At 41.8% G+C, this 18332-nt stretch overlaps 1 protein-coding gene across 1 annotated transcript; it reads left to right on the top strand.

Annotated features, from left to right (window-relative positions):
- Positions 1–923: 923 nt before the first annotated feature.
- Positions 924–18023, top strand: LOC121322423 (caveolae-associated protein 2-like). The gene is made up of 2 exons (XM_041262359.1): positions 924–1700; positions 16769–18023. The coding sequence occupies exons 1-2, from the start codon at positions 1197–1199 to the stop codon at positions 17576–17578; spliced, it is 1314 nt and encodes a 437-aa protein (XP_041118293.1). The 5' UTR covers positions 924–1196; the 3' UTR covers positions 17579–18023.
- Positions 18024–18332: the final 309 nt, after the last annotated feature.

Here is an 18332-nt window from a genome sequence, read left to right as displayed (position 1 = left end):
AGTATTGTGAATCTTTTTCATAGCATTGAGAGATCATACAAACACATATTACAAAAAGCTGTTTTTATTCACCTTTTTCTAGCAGTGTGTTGTTATTTGTGTGTGTGTGTGTGTGTGTGTGTGTGTGTGTGTGTGTGTGTGTGTGTGTGAATTACCTGCAGTGTGCTACCCTATCTGCTGCAGCATTTGTGTGGTTTTGTTTGTTACACACCTCCTTTTTGTCATTTTTATTACAGAATTCCCAACAAAATTAGAGTGTGGGGTAGGGGGCAGGGGATAGACTCTCCCCTGAGAAAAGTAACAGCTCAAAATCCCAAGCCTCTGTCTCGATGAGACAAACTGGTTACACACTTGCTGGAATGTTTTGGAAATAGAGCGGTAATGACAGTGCAGCCTCTACCTCCGTGAATTCAAACAATAGCCCTGAAAAAAAATACACAAACCAGGAAAAAAACATGTGCAATGTCACCTCTGTGTCTCTGGCCTCAATGCAGCCAACAGCAGAGTGTAGACTTGAGCCAGGGAGGGGTGTTTCCCTTTTGGCAAATATGAAGTCATTTTCAAAACATGGCTTTCCACATTTTTTGTTAAACATAGCAATCTGAAGCTGCATTGTTATGTTTTATATTCTGGGGAGGAGTGGAGAATATGGAACTTACCCCCCATTTTCTACACTCCCCATCCACTGTGAAGCTCACACCCCTCCTGGGCTGAAATGGCTGGTGGGCAAATCGCAGTAAAGGTTTAACATGTCACTGGGTGGGGAGGGAGTCTTTTAAGAGAAGATCGGAATGCAGGTGTGCTTAGGAGTCCACAGCAGCTGCCTTATCTGAAAGAGTGAGAGAGAGCGAGAGAGGGAGAGAGAGAGAGAGAGAGAGAGAGAGAGAGAGAGAGAGAGAGAGAGAGAGAGAGAGAGAGAGAGAGAGAGAGAGACAAGCTCTTTGAAAAAGGGGAGGGGAATCCCAGGCTGAAGTGAAGTTCTATAACTGCTCTGGAAACTCTGAGCTCACTGTGGAGGAGAGCACACACTGGAAAAGAGACAGAGCAGGAAAGATAAAAGAAAAGGAACGAGAAATACATTGAAGAGTCAGAGGAATAACCCCAAAGCTAGTCAAACCAAATAAAACACACCAGGAAGAGAAGGAGAATAAAAACTGCCCCAGGTAAAGAAAAGCTTTTTTTATTTATCTGACGACATGGGTGACGACGGAGTTCAGGCAGAGAAGAGCAGCATGGTCTCCCCCCACGAGACCCAGGAGCTGGTGGTGCCCAGCCCCAGCCCGGTGCACTCCTCTCCCTCCCAGAGCCAGAGCCTCACCCAGCTGACCACTGGCCTGGGCCAGGCCGAGGGAGCGCTGCACAACTGCTCGCAGGTCAACGCCATCACCGTGCTCACGCTGCTTGACAAGCTGGTCAACATGCTGGACGTGGTGCAGGAGAACCAGCACAAGATGGAGCACCGACAGACCGAAATGGACCACGCCATCCGCGGCATCCAGAGCGACATGACCAAGCTCTCCAAGAGCCACTCCTCCACCTCCAACACCGTCAGCAAGCTACTAGAGAAGTCTCGCAAGGTCAGCGTCCACATGAAGGAGGTCAAGGACAAGATGGACAAGCAGGCCACTCAGGTCAGGAAGCTGGAGGCCAACCACGCCCACCTGCTTAAGAGGAACAACTTCAAGGTGCTCATCTTCCAGGTGGGTGTCGGGTTCCTTTATATCCATAGCTGAGCGCAGATGTCAGGCAGCTGCATCACATGCATTTCATTTTCTATTTAAGCATTATAAAAAATAAAAAAAAAACATCCATAGAATATTTTGGACCAGTTCTAAGGCAGGGTCAGTTACCACGCACCATGGAGGGAATTATTGCTTTTATAGCCAATGAGATAACAGTGTCTGCTTTTATTAGTAAGTGCCAAGATTCTAAAGATATTCTTCAGCACAATAGTGACTGCTGAACTCTGATTGGCTGAGACGATAGGCTGCATTGTGGGATCAGTTTTCTTACTACACTTAAAATGTAGCTACACCGTAGCTAAAGGTTAACAATGGCGTAACTACATTTCCTTTAATAATTATAGTACTGAGAATTACACCTCCACCAGAGTTACATCAGTTCAATTGCATTTGAAATACAGTTTATTGAGTTGAATTCCCCTCAACCACTTTGTAAAGCTGTAGTTTACAGTTACAATGAAATCTACATCATGCATGAGCAGCTGCCAATGCAAAGTGCAGCAGCATCAGGTGCTTTTCTCCTGGCTTCATATCTGTACCTAACCCCACTGGACATAGGGTGTGGTCCTCTCAGTAAGCATTTCTTTATAGTGCAACATTTTATACAGATTGAGACATGGGTAGATAAGCCAGCCCAGACATAGCAGGGCCCTAACTTTTTTTATTTTATTTCTTTATTTATACATTTGTATTGCTTTCAAACAATTCTGCTCTGGTAATCTCACAGGGTGAAATATTTTATAAAAAAAAATAGAAAGAAAAAATCTTATTGTGTGGTACATGCATTTAACACAGAAAAGGACAACTGTTTTGGGATTTTAATTATTCTGGCGAGTTGGCAGTTTCACAGCGCCTCGCCCCATGCACACTGTCTTGTAAGGGTCAGGGCCCTAGAGGCACAGTGTGCTGAGTTTGCATGACCCTTGCTATCCTGTGGACTGAGAACTCGGCAGCATTGCTTTCCGACTCGGCCCACTCACGCTGGGCAGGGAGCCCACATGCTGACAGCCTGCCCGTTATGAATCGTTGCCTCTCAGCTAATAAAAATACAGATAGGAGAACATTCCTGAATATGTTACCATAACAGGCCTCGTAAGCACAGGTTCACTGACACGGAGAGGCACGTACTGGCAGGAGTGAAACCGAGTCACAAATTGTTAACAAAACAGCCACTCATTTTGTATGTAAATACATCTTGATAGAAGTGCTTTGTGGTCCTTGAAAGCTGTTACACCCTTTTGTAACAGACCGGTGAGCTGTACTTGCATCCGTGTTGCATTAACCCCAGTCAGAAATCAGGATCAACGTGCAAACCTTTAAATTAATCATGCTAATATATACTAATACTACAATGCTCCCCATTCATAGTCGGGAGCCATAGTTAAGAGACCGGGCTATTTGTGTTCCGCCTTATAATGAGAATACTAGTGTTATAGTAATGGCATTATGTTGTAAATGGAAGCCATGGTCATACTGTCTTATCAGTATAAAGGGCAGTCTTATAAAGGGGGAGCACTGTACTAATAATAATGCTGAGATCCCACAGAATGTGTATATACTATAGATACAGAGGCAGATACTGTATATATATATATATATTGAGTACACACACAGCCTGACACAGACAGGTACATTTTCTTCTTTCTCATACATGCTCTGAATACCTTGTAGTAGCCCCTGTCTAGAGGAAGAGGTGTGCTGTGTTCTGGTTTCTCTCTCAAGTTCCAAGCGGATGACAGGTAGAGACAGGCAAGGACTTCTTTTACTTTGCATGGTCCTGGTATCTGTACACTTAGCCAGATGGTTGTCAACGAGCTAAAACCAAACTCTGTTTTCATGTAGAGCTAATAAAAATACTGGTATCAAGTAGCTGAACTGCAATTATGACCATAGGTGGTTGCTTTAAAGAAATTGTATTGCATTTTTCAGAAAATATAGTAAGCCTAATAACAGTTTAAAATGCAGATTGTCAAGATTCCACCTTCCAAATTGTTCAAATGAAAGCATTTAGAAGGTAGCTTTGTGGTGAGGAGCGGGTCTGTGGGGCTGTTAGGAACTCAAAGAAGAGAACTGCAGGAAAGAAAAGGACTTTCATTGAAACACAATAATACTACAGAATGTGTGAAACGTCCCATTAAGCTTTTCATCTGCTTTATGTCCTTTGTGCTTTCTGATTTCCTCAGGGGTTTTATTTCATTTTATTTTGGGAGTGGGTTCCAGGTTCTACAGTAAAGCACTCACAACTTCTGCTGAACGAAACACTGACATAAACAAGTGTCTAGCCCTTCCCTGGAGCTTCATCATGTCACTCTTCTCCCTGGCAATCACACCTAGCATTTTTGGAGGGTGTCTCTATACCTCCATATTGAGTTTAGTCACCTTGTTGACGAGTGCATGACAAGATTGAATAGAATAGAACAGAATAGGCACATTGTGAAAGAATTGGCTACAGCAAGTAGCAGTTCAGTTATTGTTCTGAGAAGCTTCTTTTGTCTTAAACTTGCACTTTAAAATGGGACTCAATGTCTTTTGGTCAGTATGGAAAAATGCATGCAAAATTCAACGGTGTGACAAAACATATGCAAAAATCAACAGCATGTAAAAATGCATGCAAATAGTCCACCTGTCAGCCTCCCCTGTCAAGGTCAGTGTCAACACCAGAGATCAGTCCTTTAGCATTCATTCATCCTATGATTGCATGAGGCAACAGATCAGCTGCTAACAACAACAAACAGGTCTCAACAATGTGGCTTCACTCTGAATCATGTCAACAAAGTACAGATTTACCTTATCGTCTAAAGTTTGCAGTGAGATCACTAGTACATTAAGTTACCTCTATACCGACAGAGCATTACTGACAGTATGATAGTACACTTTGTTCATACTAGTGTTTATTTAAACAGCAAGGTTTGAGCCCAACGGAAACAAGGCTAAACTGTTTTTTCCCTAAGGGTTTAAATTAGCCAATAATTTTCAAATCTGGGAAACAAAATATAAACGGCCCTGGCTTACCCTAAGCATGCATTTGAAAACAGAACAACACAGCAGCTCCAAGGCGTGGCACACAGCCTCCAGCCAGTGGAGTTCTGTTTACTAGCATTCAGGATTAGCAAGTCTTCCATGCTTTGCCCTAAACTGGCATCTCCCTTGTGTAACTGGGTATTCCTTCAGGCTTTCATGCTTTAGATATTTCGAAATGCCTGCAATCTTAACCTCTCCTCCTTTGACATCTGCAAAACAAGCACCCCATGGACTTTCTCAGACTAGGATACAGTGCATTGCACAGCAGCAGGGAGAATATTTAGAAAAAACCATACACAACTGCCAATGGTAAACTGTACAAATATGCAGTAGTTAAAACATTACCGAATTGTTCTGATTCAGTATAACAAGTTACAGTAAGAGAGAGGGTCTTAAAATTCCAGAAACAATAAATAAAATCCTTCTTGTGGGTGATTTTATTTAATGTGATGCCATTGAATGTCCCTCTTGGTAATGCAACAGTAATGAGATTTCACAGGGAGGCAGGCTTGCTCTGATAGAGCAGACTGTGCTGTGATTGTCCGTATTGCTACAGACAGACACAAGACTCCTAGCAATTGGAAGCAGTAACAAGCTAGGCTAAACATTATTGAAATGATATCATTACACTTAATGTGCTATGATGCATTTGCACTCTCATCTAGCTCGTTTTAAAACATTCTTATTTTTTCAATCAGATAACAAAACAGGTTTAAAATGTGTCATCCAAATTGTTAGTTTCCTCGTGATACCTGAGTCACAAGCATTCAATTCCTTGTGTAAAAATCTTACTAGTACTTTTGAAAATACATGAGACACCTGCATGAACAAATGAACAGTTTATAAATGAAAGTCTGAAATAAATGAAACCTGATTTATAAAAGTAAACACAAGTGCCACAGTGGAGCTTTGTCCTGCCTGCACTTTCTCCTGTTTTGCCTGCAGACTGCACAGTATATTATATAACAAACATGTTTTATGTGTAAACAAATGCTTTTTCAATCGCGCTCTAGGATAGTAGCACCTGATTCAGGTTATCTGGCATGCTTGAATGTACAGCTGGGACACTGCAGTAAAAGAGATTGCTGGTGTGTTTTGCTTGCACTTTGCGTTTTCACGACAACTTCCAGAATTCCATTGCTCTAAAGTTCAAAAGGTGAATGCAGTGCCCTATCGCTGAATCCCCTCCCCCAGGGGAATGCGTTCTGTCACTGTTAGGTATATGTAGTAAATATCTGACCACTGTTTTAAATGACAAGGCAGCTGCAGCACACCTAACAACTGACATCTTTATATGAATGCCAGATTCACGGTATTCAATTTGCATAGCCAAGTTCAAGGATGGTACTGACAAGAGGTGTGGCCATGCATTGTATAATTATTGTTCTTTAAATGGAGTCCAGTTAATTAGAATAAACAGCAGAAGAGACAGGTTGCATTGCCAAGGGTATCAACCAGCTGCTAGGATGCATTTGCTCACTCATTTTGCTAATTCTAAAATCACTTAACAGTATTTTTTTAAATAGAAAAATACAGCAGATACTTTCATGTAAGAACTATAGCTACTAACAGTTTACAAAATAAAAGTCCCTTGATCTTTATCTGAAGTTCCTGACCTCTTCATGTATGCAAGTTAAAGTCAACACCAACACAACAGCAGGGCTTGTCTTGCTCACACTTTCTCTTGTTTTGCTTACAAACTCCAGTGTATAATGTAACAATCTTGCTTTATAAATGGTTAACAGTTACCAGTTAACAGGAACAAACAGCAGAAACAACTGGTTGAATTGCAAGGGAAGCAAACTTGCTGCCTAGATAGGGAGAGCATTGTTGTGTTGTTTCTGGAGACTTTATTTAAACGTTGTGCTTCGAACATGAAAAAGCCGGCTGTACTGTGCACATTGTTTCTTTGATTGGGTAACACTTTATTAGCTTCTCTAGCTACAGTGTAATTACACTGCATTGGTAAATAATAAAATAAATAAAACATGTGTAATTTAGTAATTTAGCATGTTGTTGCAATGTACAGTAATTTCACATCCTATAATTAGTGTACTGTTACAGTGTAATATACAGCGCAGTAAGACACACCCAATGCAAAGCGTTACCTTTGATTGCATAAAATCTTTGAAACAGCTTCCTGACTTTTTGCACAAGTGCAACTTTTTGCCTATTTACACAACTACAGTGCATCACTCAGTAAATGACTGTAGGTCAGACAATGCTTTTCTGGGCACCAAACCACAATTTGTTTTTTGTTCTAATAAACTTGGATGGAAACGGAGACACTGGAAATCAGATTTGTAAGGACAAGAGACAGAGTATTGTAACATACAGTATTCCTGTCTTCAATACAACCCCTAATACAAAACCATTGCAGGCACATACAGAGGCTCCTCATAACTGCTTAATAATATCACAGTACCTGAAAGGTTAAAGACTTTTGATTATAGTCCAATTCTAACCTCAATGGAAGGCGAGGGATACAAATTTGGTGAAGATTAGGAAAAATCAAGACAGTTACCATGTTCTCCACATGGACTGAGACAGACAGACACAATCAGAGCACATGGGACCCCTACCTAGCCTCATCTTTTAAAGTGAAAGATCAAAGAGAAATCTGCAATCACACAAACTAAAGATTCAGAATGACAAACACAATCATATCTGAGTCGGATCTCAAAAAAAGGGCAGTGTGGGAATACAGGGCTAAAAGGTACACAAAACTATCTCCTGCAAGTGGGCAATCCATTCTTGTTTTCGTTAGCAAGGCTGGTGCCTTCAAGTGGATTCTTTAGAGAAAAAAAAAAATTACCCGGCATTTAAAAACAGAAAGTAGAGCAGTGCTCAGGAATGTGCCTGGAGACCAGGTGCTGCTCACACTGAGAGAGGCACCGGGCTTCAACCTGCCTGCGCTGCTCACTTCAAATTCCGCAGTCTTCCATGCATTTACCAGTGTTAAAAAGTTTGTAACAAACACACTCAACTCAGTTTCAAAAAAGTTCTCAATGGGTGATGAAACTTAAATAAGACCGGAATCGACTGAAAATTGAACAAGTCAGCACTCCTTAAAAAATAATTTATTTATTTTAGTTTAAAACATGGTTAGGCAGGCGACATTATTTCTATTATGATTTACCGTACCGTTCTTCTCTGTGCCTTACAATGCCTCCCTGTGTTTCACCATGCTTTCACTACAAGTTTTTATGCATTTACTGGGGTAAACTTTGACAAGGGTCAGCACTTGAAGCTGCTAGCATTGCCGAACTGGTAGTGAGGACATGCAGAAGGACTGCTTGTGTGTTTACTTTACAATTCCCAGTGCCACAGTTTAAATCCTCTTACTAAGTTGAAAATCAGCAGGAGAGGCCGGGGATTCATCTTTTACTGGACTGTTGGGCTCTAAAGCAGTCACATGGGGGGAGCTGATAAACAGGACAGTACAGTACACAGGTGTGATGGAATGAAGCTGGCTTGTACACACCTCTGACAGGTTTGAGAGGGTGTAATACAGCACAGTACAGTACACAGGTGTGAGGGAATGAAGCTGGCTTGTACACACCTCTGACAGGTTTGAGAGGGTGTAGGACAGCACAGTACAGCACACAGGTGTGGGGGAATGAAGCTGGCTTGTACACACCTCTGACAGGTTTGAGAGGGTGTAAGACAGCACAGTACAGCACACAGGTGTGGGGGAATGAAGCTGGCTTGTACACACCTCTGACAGGTTTGAGAGGGTGTAAGACAGCACAGTGCAGTACACAGGTGTGATGGAATGAAGCTGGCTTGTACACACCTCTGACAGGTTTGAGAGGGTGTAAGACAGCACAGTACAGCACACAGGTGTGGGGGAATGAAGCTGGCTTGTACACACCTCTGACAGGTTTGAGAGGGTGTAAGACAGCACAGTGCAGTACACAGGTGTGATGGAATGAAGCTGGCTTGTACACACCTCTGACAGGTTTGAGAGGGTGTAAGACAGCACAGTGCAGTACACAGGTGTGATGGAATGAAGCTGGCTTGTATACACCTCTGACAGGTTTGAGAGGGTGTAAGACAGCACAGTGCAGTACACAGGTGTGATGGAATGAAGCTGGCTTGTATACACCTCTGACAGGTTTGAGAGGGTGTAAGACAGCACAGTGCAGTACACAGGTGTGATGGAATGAAGCTGGCTTGTATACACCTCTGACAGGTTTGAGAGGGTGTAAGACAGCACAGTGCAGTACACAGGTGTGATGGAATGAAGCTGGCTTGTACACACCTCTGACAGGTTTGAGAGGGTGTAAGACAGCACAGTGCAGTACACAGGTGTGATGGAATGAAGCTGGCTTGTACACACCTCTGACAGGTTTGAGAGGGTGTAAGAGAGCACAGTATAGTACACAGGTGTGTGGGGGTGAAGCTGGCTTGTACACACCTGTAATAGGTTTGAGAGGTTAAAGCAGGAATCTTATTCTTATTTTTTGGTCCAGGCATTGGTCAATAATGGGACAATCAATTACTTTGCATTTCCCGCAACATGCTTTTCCCATGGCTACTCTGTACTTTTACCATAGCTAACCATGATTGTATGATACAATGCTTACCTATGCTTAACAATGCTTTGTTACACTTTGCCATGGTTTTGCAATGGGAACAGTTTACAAGGGCTGAGGCAGATTAGCAGAGAATAAGTACTGTTTTGTTGCAGATTGTTTTCATGCCATTGAGGTATGATAAGCAACAATGGACAAAGTTAAAAATGTTCCTGCACAGTGATACAGGATTGTTTGGGAGCTGCAGATAATGAGCAATAGTAACCACTGAGCCTGTTCCTTCCTTGTCACCCTAGCAACAGGTTTGTTTTCCTTGCGAAAACATTTCCCTCAGGGAAAGGAAGTGCTTTCACACGCTGCATTGACCTTTCAGTCCGTCTCTCTCAGTTCAAGGCAGTCGTGCTTATAGACAGACGGACTGCTGAACTAGCCGCTCGCTCTCTCTCTCTCTCTCTCTCTCTCTCTCTCTCTCTCTCTCTCTCTCTCTCTCTCTCTCTCTCTCTCTCTCTCTCTCTCTCTCTAATGAACAATGCTCTGCCATGTAACATGTTTAACCGCAGTACGCTGGAAATGTGATTGGTTATTTTATATGTTTTCAAAACTGCAACAATGTAGAGAATAACATGAGCAAGGAGTGGGCTGATGAACCCTGTACAGAAAGCAACATGAAAAAAAGACAACACTTAGCAAGCAAGCAAACCAGTGGTACTACCCAGCAACAGAGACCCAGCCACTTTGAGAACAGTGCAATGTATGGATCTGATCAAATCCATTCATAAACTAACAGTAGAGCTATAAATATGAAAATATAACAATATTTTACAAACACTATTAGCTAGTTCTTATTATTAATAATAATGAGAAGAAGAAGAAGAAGAAGAAGAAGAAGAAGAAGAAGAAGAAGAAGAAGAAGAAGAAGAAGAAGAAGAAGAAGAAGAAGAAGAAGGGGACGGGGAAGAAAACCAATTAAAACCTTGACTGCATCAATATTTCCCGGTAAATCCATTTCACATGTTTGAAGTAAACAAAAAATAAATGTGAATATATCCACAGTGAATGCACTTGAAAAAGCCAATCCAGTGAGAACATAATAATATTACCTTTTAAGCAATTTTTAAATAAAATGAATGTTAGTAAATGACTTACCATTGCCTAGTTAGTATCCTCACATCTTCATTCCACCTTATAGGGTAAGGCACCGGACTTACTGTTGACTATTGAAATTATAGTCATACTCCACAGAATCAGACATGTCTCTTTCAAACCATAGACGAGACAGCATGTTCTTCAGCAGTGTGTTAGTCTTGAGGCTAGCAACAGCTGTATTAATCCTGTTCATGGTGTACAGGTAGTTATAGGGATCAAAACTCCTAAAACTGCGTGCATATTTGGAAAGATACACAGGTGTTAATAATCTAAAACTTAAATTAGTGTTGGATATTTTTTCCCCACGGTCGATTTGAGCTTTATTTGTTGAACTAAGACTGAAACTTCAGCTTCATCCACTTAATGCTGTACAAAGTACACACCAATTCTGTAGATCTCCTCTACTGCTGTGCTTCCACATTGCTCTCAGATCTTCATTAGTGTGCTCCCTGGTTCACTTTCCCAAAGATGAAGTAACAAACAAATCATTCAGTTGATTTGGTCATTTTCTCTTCCGACATTTATTTTCACATGTTGCTATTTCCACTGCTAAGTAGATTAATAACTTGCAGATATCTGACCGTTGTCTTTAAAAACAAAATTAAATAGACTGATTTGTTTTGCCACTTTGACCACCACATTACTACTAATTAGTCTGCAAGTTTGCTTAAAAAACTTCACATTCAAAATAAACATTTGAGACTTTCAAGATCCGCGTCAGCTGCCTTACAAGCTGTCAATCAAACGTGGCTTGCACATGATTCGTTGTGTGAGAGGACGATCCCACCCAAACATAGCATCACAATAACTACTTTGCTTTGATTGGCTAAAACCTGTGAATTTTTTAAAATAGCATTTTGTCCTAAACTTGAGATCTCGCCTTCACAGTTTAAAAAAAAACAGAGAGAGCAGAGATTGCAGAGAGAGTAGAGATATAGCAGAGAGATAGCAGAGGGAGAGCAGAGAGATAGCAGAGATAGCAGAGATCAGAGAGAGCAGAGAGCAGAGAGATAGCAGAGAGATCAGAGAGATAGCAGAGATATAGCAGAGAGATAGCAGAGAGATAGCAAGCTATGGCAGAGAGATAGCAGAGATAGCAGAGAGATAACAGATACAGCAGAGAGATAGCAGAGATATAGCAGAGAGATAGCAAAGATAGCAGAGAGAGAGAGCAGAAACAAATAACACCCTGGTTGAGAGAGACCCTCTCCTCCGCACATGCCTGAGATTGTTCCAGTTCAAGATTTATACTGGAGCCCATCTAGGTTTGCTTAATCGCAGTGTCTACTGCAGACAGCCCTTGTTTAATATGTTACATTGTTCAGTATGTTATACAAATGCCCTTACACCTAATCAAATTTCCACCAGTCACTTTGTAGTTTCTTATGGGTCTGCCTTGCTTTGCCGGGTTAAAAAGGATTTTTCTATGCTAAACTGCTTTCTAGGCTTTTACTGCATTGGTCTGCACAGAGCCAAGCAACATTAATGTAATGTCACCATGCTGTCTTCTTCACAGAAATAATTTTAGTCTTCAACAGGGGTGTATTCCTTTCAAGCCCCTTCATAAATGTTTCAAAAGAAAAGTGGGATTGTGTTAAAGTGTTTGAAACATAATCTCACTAAGAGCAAAGTGGCGCTCATCGCAGTTCCACAAGTACAGAGCTTGCTGGATCCATTGCAGCACAGCCTCTTGACCAAGAAGGGCTTTGCTGGGTAATGTAATGTTAAAGTTCCCTCTTACCACAGTGAGTATGCAAGCGCTTGATCCTGGCATTCTCAGTTCAGAGATCAACATACCAAGAGGGGATGGTTGGCATTCCTTGCAGGAAACACAGTAATTACGCTTCTCCACAATAACTTTTAACTGAGTGGCTTTCTCCCGGCATTGTTTACTCACAGCTCCCCAGGCATGGGTTGCTTGGGAATAGGGGGGGATTTGTATTTTTAGTGTCATTTCTGTGTTTACGTATTTAAGGGCTCCTGAAATGCAGAGACGCTCTGTCAGCTTTACTTCAAAACTGTATGCAACACTCTGAATCCCAACCTCCTGGGTTTCTCACAAGCTGGCTGAGTCAGAATGCTGGGTACGGGTTTTGCGGGCGGGCCAAGAAAGCTTGGAAGTACTATTGAAGTGATTTCAAAAAGTTTTATATATGATTTTTTTTTAATAAATATTATTTCTATTTAAAAGATTAAATTCAAAATAAAATTAAGTTTTACGACACAACTTCCCTTTAATGTTTTCCCTCCGACACAGAGCCAAAAAGGGACCTGTGTCTCGGTTCGATCCAATATATATATATATATATATATATATATATATATATATATATATATATATATATATATAGATAGATAGATAGATAGATAGATAGATAGATAGATAGATAGATATATATATAGATAGATAGATAGATAGATAGATAGATAGATAGATAGATAGATAGATAGATAGATAGATAGATAGATATAGGGCAGCTGGCTCTTTGAGCTAATATATATATATATATATATATATATATATATATATATATATATATATATATAAATTGGAAGTATAGGTATATAGATATAGGATATATATACATCATAAAATGAAACAAGGCATGATTCTAGCTAAACTGGTCCTGCTGCACCAGACCAAAAAAGGTAATAATTGATGTTTAGGAGGGGGTGGAGGAAAGTCTGACCCAGTTGTGTCTCTTTCTGCACCACACTAATCATCGTAAAAGTTTTTTTTTTTACATTTTCATAACAAAAATGTGGTACAGTTTCCAGAGACAGTAAAACCTGAATGATCTGGCTGTGATCAAAGAGACCGAGTGACTACAACAGCGTGCAGAAGGTGGGTCTCTTACCAGCAAGTTAATGACTGGCTAGAGTATTGAGAAAGCTGGGTTGAATCTGAGGTCCTGCAAGGTCTCTAGATGGACATTAACTTTCTATTCCTGATTACTTTGCGCTTCCATTTTCAATGCTATCTTACAGTCTGCTCTGAGAACCTCCTTTTATCTGCTATGCCACAGAGATATTTAGCATGGCGATGTGAAGGGCAATTCCCTGCCTGCATGTTTGGATAATTGGATTAGTAATGTGTGAAATATCCAGTCTGTGTGTTCAAACTTCAAAGTGTTCAAAACCGAGCCTCCACTTCAGGAGATACATTTATTCTTCTACAAATACTCCAAATAAACTCTTTTACAATTTGGGAGTAGAGTCCACATCACGCTGCAGTGTTAAAAGCATAGGATCAAAAATCTCATTTGAGCATTAAAGACACTGAAAGAGACGTTTAGCCGAAGCGTTTGTCAAGTCTCTTTTAATATTTCTGAATGCAGCAGTATTGGAAGTATTCTGCTTAGTAAGCAAGGCGCTTTGAACAGTAAGCGTAATGTAAAGTGAGCACTGGATTGGTATTCTAGACAGTAGAGTGCAGGTATAGACTGTTCTAGTATTCTACTTAGTAGGCAGGATGCCTTCAGACACAATGTAACGTGCATACTGGATTGCCATCATTACAGTTACTGACAGGAGTGCAGACTACCCGTGTCACAGCCTGTGATGTGCAGTCGAGCAAGCTGGCCGTAAACAAGGGATATGCTGTGAAGTATGTGGCGCCTGCATGTTGAAATGTTGGGGATTTCTGCCTTGTAGGTTTTTAATTCTCCTGCGTGTGTTTCACATTCCTGACTGAGCCCTGTGCCTGGGTGAGAGGCCTGCCTTGGAACCTCTCCAGAGTTCCAGAATTCAGTGGAAAATCTGAGTGGAATCTGTGAAGGGGCAAAGCTGCTAGTGCCTTCTTTATTTGTATCAGGCTGCTTTTAGCTGCAGAAAATGTTGCTGGGAAAACTTTACAGCAGAGAGTGCAGGGTCAGATTCACTCAAAGTTCAAAGTACAACATTAGCACAGCGCTTTTTTAAAATGGTTAACACACTACTCCAGACTGTTCAAGCCGAAACAAGACTCTCCTAATTACAATGCAATCGTTTCTAAAAGTGTTTATGACTTTAACACGTTATACCCTATGATGCCTGTATCATTTTATATATAAAGCTGTGTCTGTTAATAATTCAATACCTAAAGAAAATATAAGGTCACTGCTGTACCGAGCAGAATCTAAAAGGTTGTTTTCTCTTTATACACATCGATGGTTTTATTGACAATAAATACAACCATGTGGATTTGATTAGACCTGCTTGGTTTCCGTGTAGCTTTGCTACTGGTGCTATGGAATAAGTTTGAGGATTTATATGGGTAAGTAGATTTGGTTCTGGGTTCAGTTGCTTCAATACTAAGATCATTTTGCTTTATCTCATTCTTTAACTGGCTGGGAGTTTGCTAGGAGAATCCTAACTGCCGAGAAATTGAACAACTTCATGTCGGAGCAACAGAACACAGAACCATGAATTCAAATATCAATATACCAATATATCAATATACCTGAGCAAAGCGGTGAAGGTGACTAGCACAGCTCAGGGGTGCAGACATTGTAATGAGATACTGGCATTGATCGAGACTGTGGGCACTGTACAGTATCGCTGCTTTGCAGTAGAGCCACATCAACAGCAATGCAATCTGGACAGTAAGAACAACACTGGAACACTGTGCTCAATGGATGGGCTGTGCTAGTATTCAGAATACACAGAGACAGCTTAACTACGGATTTGTGATTATTTTGCCTTGACATGACGAGTGCTGTGGGAGAGAACACTGGGATTGTATCGTGTTGCACTGTATGAACTTTCCACAGGGCAGGTGTCACAAAGACGGCTGCAGTGGGTGACGTCAGACCAGAACCAGGAACCAACACAGAATAGACAGAGAGACGTGGAGTTTTAGTGAAGCTGAGCACTTGCTTGTGCTCAACATTTAATAATTAAACAGAGCAGAAAATAAAAGGTTGCAAGACAAACAAAACACAGGACATGGCACTGGTAGCCAAAACAAAGAGATGAAACAAAATGGACTAACACAACTAACAGACAAACAAACACAGTGAGTCAAAACAGTTATTTACTTTCCTATTATAACCTCAGTCTCCAATCCCGTTCTCCACTCACCAAACACACAACCCTGAGTGAGTGAAAACATGCTGCTTTTAATCAATCATTCAATTGGAGTCTCGGTACAGCTGCATGTGAATAAATAGTGCAATTCCCCATGCTCGCATATTATTACATTTTACCTGCACGTGAAGTGCTGTGCAATCCTCGTGCCTAAATACAAATATACATTTTAAACCACTCGTGTTACACAGACCCATTTGTATCCCATGTACCAATGACTATACACCAACATTAACACACTACATGCAACATACAACACCGAAATACACACAGGGGAGGGGCAACATTACCACAGCAGGTAACACAATGATTAATATCTAAAATAGCATCCACAGACGTGAATAATGGCTCGTTTGAGATTCCTGAAGAGACCTTGGCTTTGCTTCAGGTCATTAACTATCAAACATGTGCACTCTTATCAGGTAGAGCAGTGCTTTATTAATGCATGAGTCCCTTTCCTCGGCAGGGCTGCACAGCTCTGCAGACACAGCTGTGCTTCATTTTCAAAGAGCTCATTAGCCTGCACTCGAAGGTGCTCATTATCGGACACGTGTGGTCAGCACACGTTGTCTCATACAGCAGGGCTGTGCTGATCTAATGTTCTAAATGTTGTCTTCAGCGGGAGGGAGTGTGTGTGCAACAGGGAGCCTATTCAGTATGTGGCTGTCGTCTTCCTCTTTTTAAAATTAGCTTCTTGTCCTAAATCCGTTACCCCGGTAATTTAAAGTAAAGAGAAACAATGCAATGTCTGTTTTCTCAGGGGGGGAAAAAATGCTTCTTTTTTTCCTTTGAGTTCCAACATCCAGCTTCTGCCTAGAGGATTACTGTAGGCAGGCCATTATGGCAATGAATTGCATTGTACTATGTTTGAGGCAGTTTAGAAAAATATATCCAAATTGATGTCCTCAAATTGTATCCTATTAAGAAATTATTGCTAGGGAGTGACAGAGAACTTCCTAATATAGTATCATTTTAACGTGTGTAACTACCACAGAAGCATAACTGAGAAAAAAAGTTACTTTTGAATGAGCATATTCTGGCTGCAGTTGAGAGCAGAGTTAGTTGTGCTGGTTTAAAATTGCAGCTGTGCTGTTTGCTCTCAAAAGGTTGCTTCATTTCTAATATTATTTTTAATATTACTCTCTTGAAAACTAGTGACCAGTACCATAAAATGGTATTAGCTTGCTTTAATACTGATGGCTTTTAGCGGATTCGTTTTGTGACATTTATTTTGCTTGTCTTGGTCTTTTCCAGGAAGAAAATGAAATCCCACCAAGCGCTTTTGTGAAGGACCCTGTCCCCTACCCGAGAAGGACGGAGGGCGAGGAGCCTGTTGACAGCAACAAGTCCCTGGAGGAGACGCTGCAGACGGTGAACCTGTCCTCGGACGAGGAGATCTGCCCAGATGAGGAGGAGGAGGGCAGCCTCCACGAGGAGAAAGATGAGCAATCCCGCGCTGAGAAGATCAGGCGCTCCAGCCTGAGGAAGGTGGACAACCTGAAGAAGGCCTTCTCGAGGCAGAACATCGAGAAGAAGATGAGCAAGATCGGGGCCAAGATCGTGTCCCCTGAGAAGAGAGAGAAGATCAAGAAGAGTCTCACCCCCAACCACCAGAAGACCAGCAGCTCCAAGAGCTCCTCCTTTAAGGTGACTCCTCTCACCTTCAACGTCAAGAAGAACAGGGAAGGAGAAACTTCCGTCACCCCCACTACACCCACCGCTGTCGGGGAGACTCCAACAGCCACGGCCTCCATCGAGCTGGAGCCCCTCAGCAGCCCTGGGGAAGATGACTCCTTCTCGGAGGTCCACTCTGAGCTGTCCGCAGCCCTGGATGAGGTGAAGGCTGCCGCGGATTCCCTGCAGAAGGAGATCAGGTCGGAGGAGAGCAGCATGGCCGTGGGTGACATGGAGATGCCGCTCACCGTCGTGGAGTCACTGGAGGATGAAGCTGAGGTCCTGGAGTACACCACGTCCTCCACCCTCAGGCAGGAAGAACCCCAGCCCTCGGCAGGGGAAACCTCAGGGGAGCCTGCCATGCAGCCAGCTGAGCTCAACCGGGATTAGACCTCCTAGTCATCGTCACCCTGTGCCTTCGGAAAGGAGGTGTTTTCAATTCCCAGTGTGGATCACAAAATGCCTCCTGGGGTGCTCTAAGCTTTCCTTGCCTCTCCCACCCTCACCATTACACCCAATCATAAGGCCCATGAAAAACGCCTGCTTTGATCACTGTCAAGATTGGTTTATACTTCATTCCTTGTATGTCTCACCCATTACCAAACAATGGATGTTCTACTCTAGTTTTTAGATTTCTGGTTCGATATGTGATGTCTATCTGTCTGTCTGCCTGCCTTTGTTATCCACGTCAATGGATAACAAAGACAGTCACCCTACAGTATCTGAATACAATTAAATATCTAGTTATATATCTGTATAATTATCCAGCTATTTTCTATGTGTCTGTCTATCTATCTATCTACATACCTCAGTAAAAGTATTTTTCTTATTTGAATGAGAATTGTGTGTATTTCTTTCCTGGCCATCGCATGACTGTGGGAGGGTGCAGGGGAGGAGAGATGGGCACGTTAGTAAGAGAAGGACACAGTAACTACAATAACCCTATGCCGGTGTCTTCTATCTTATATGCTTTCCTCCCACAACGTCTGCCTGCATTGCTGATGGTTAAGGATGGAGGGTGAATCACAAACGTATCTAGAAGGCGAAGAAGACATGAGTGAAGTAGTGTTGTGCTGATCAGTTCACAGCATAGTTTGCCTTGAAATATATTCTGTAGCATTCAGACTCTGTGTGTGAGCTCAGC

Source organism: Polyodon spathula, chromosome 10, assembly GCF_017654505.1.
Source record: "Polyodon spathula isolate WHYD16114869_AA chromosome 10, ASM1765450v1, whole genome shotgun sequence".
NCBI lineage: Eukaryota > Metazoa > Chordata > Actinopteri > Acipenseriformes > Polyodontidae > Polyodon > Polyodon spathula.
This window is presented reverse-complemented; position numbering and strand designations above follow the sequence as displayed.

Excerpts from the sequence above, each read along its gene's own strand:
- LOC121322423 (XM_041262359.1), top strand. The coding sequence starts at position 1,197 with ATGGGTGACGACGGAGTTCAGGCAGAGAAGAGCAGCATGGTCTCCCCC. Across the intron at positions 1,701-16,768 it reads TCAAGGTGCTCATCTTCCAG|GAAGAAAATGAAATCCCACC; the intron begins GTGGGTGTCGGG and ends GGTCTTTTCCAG.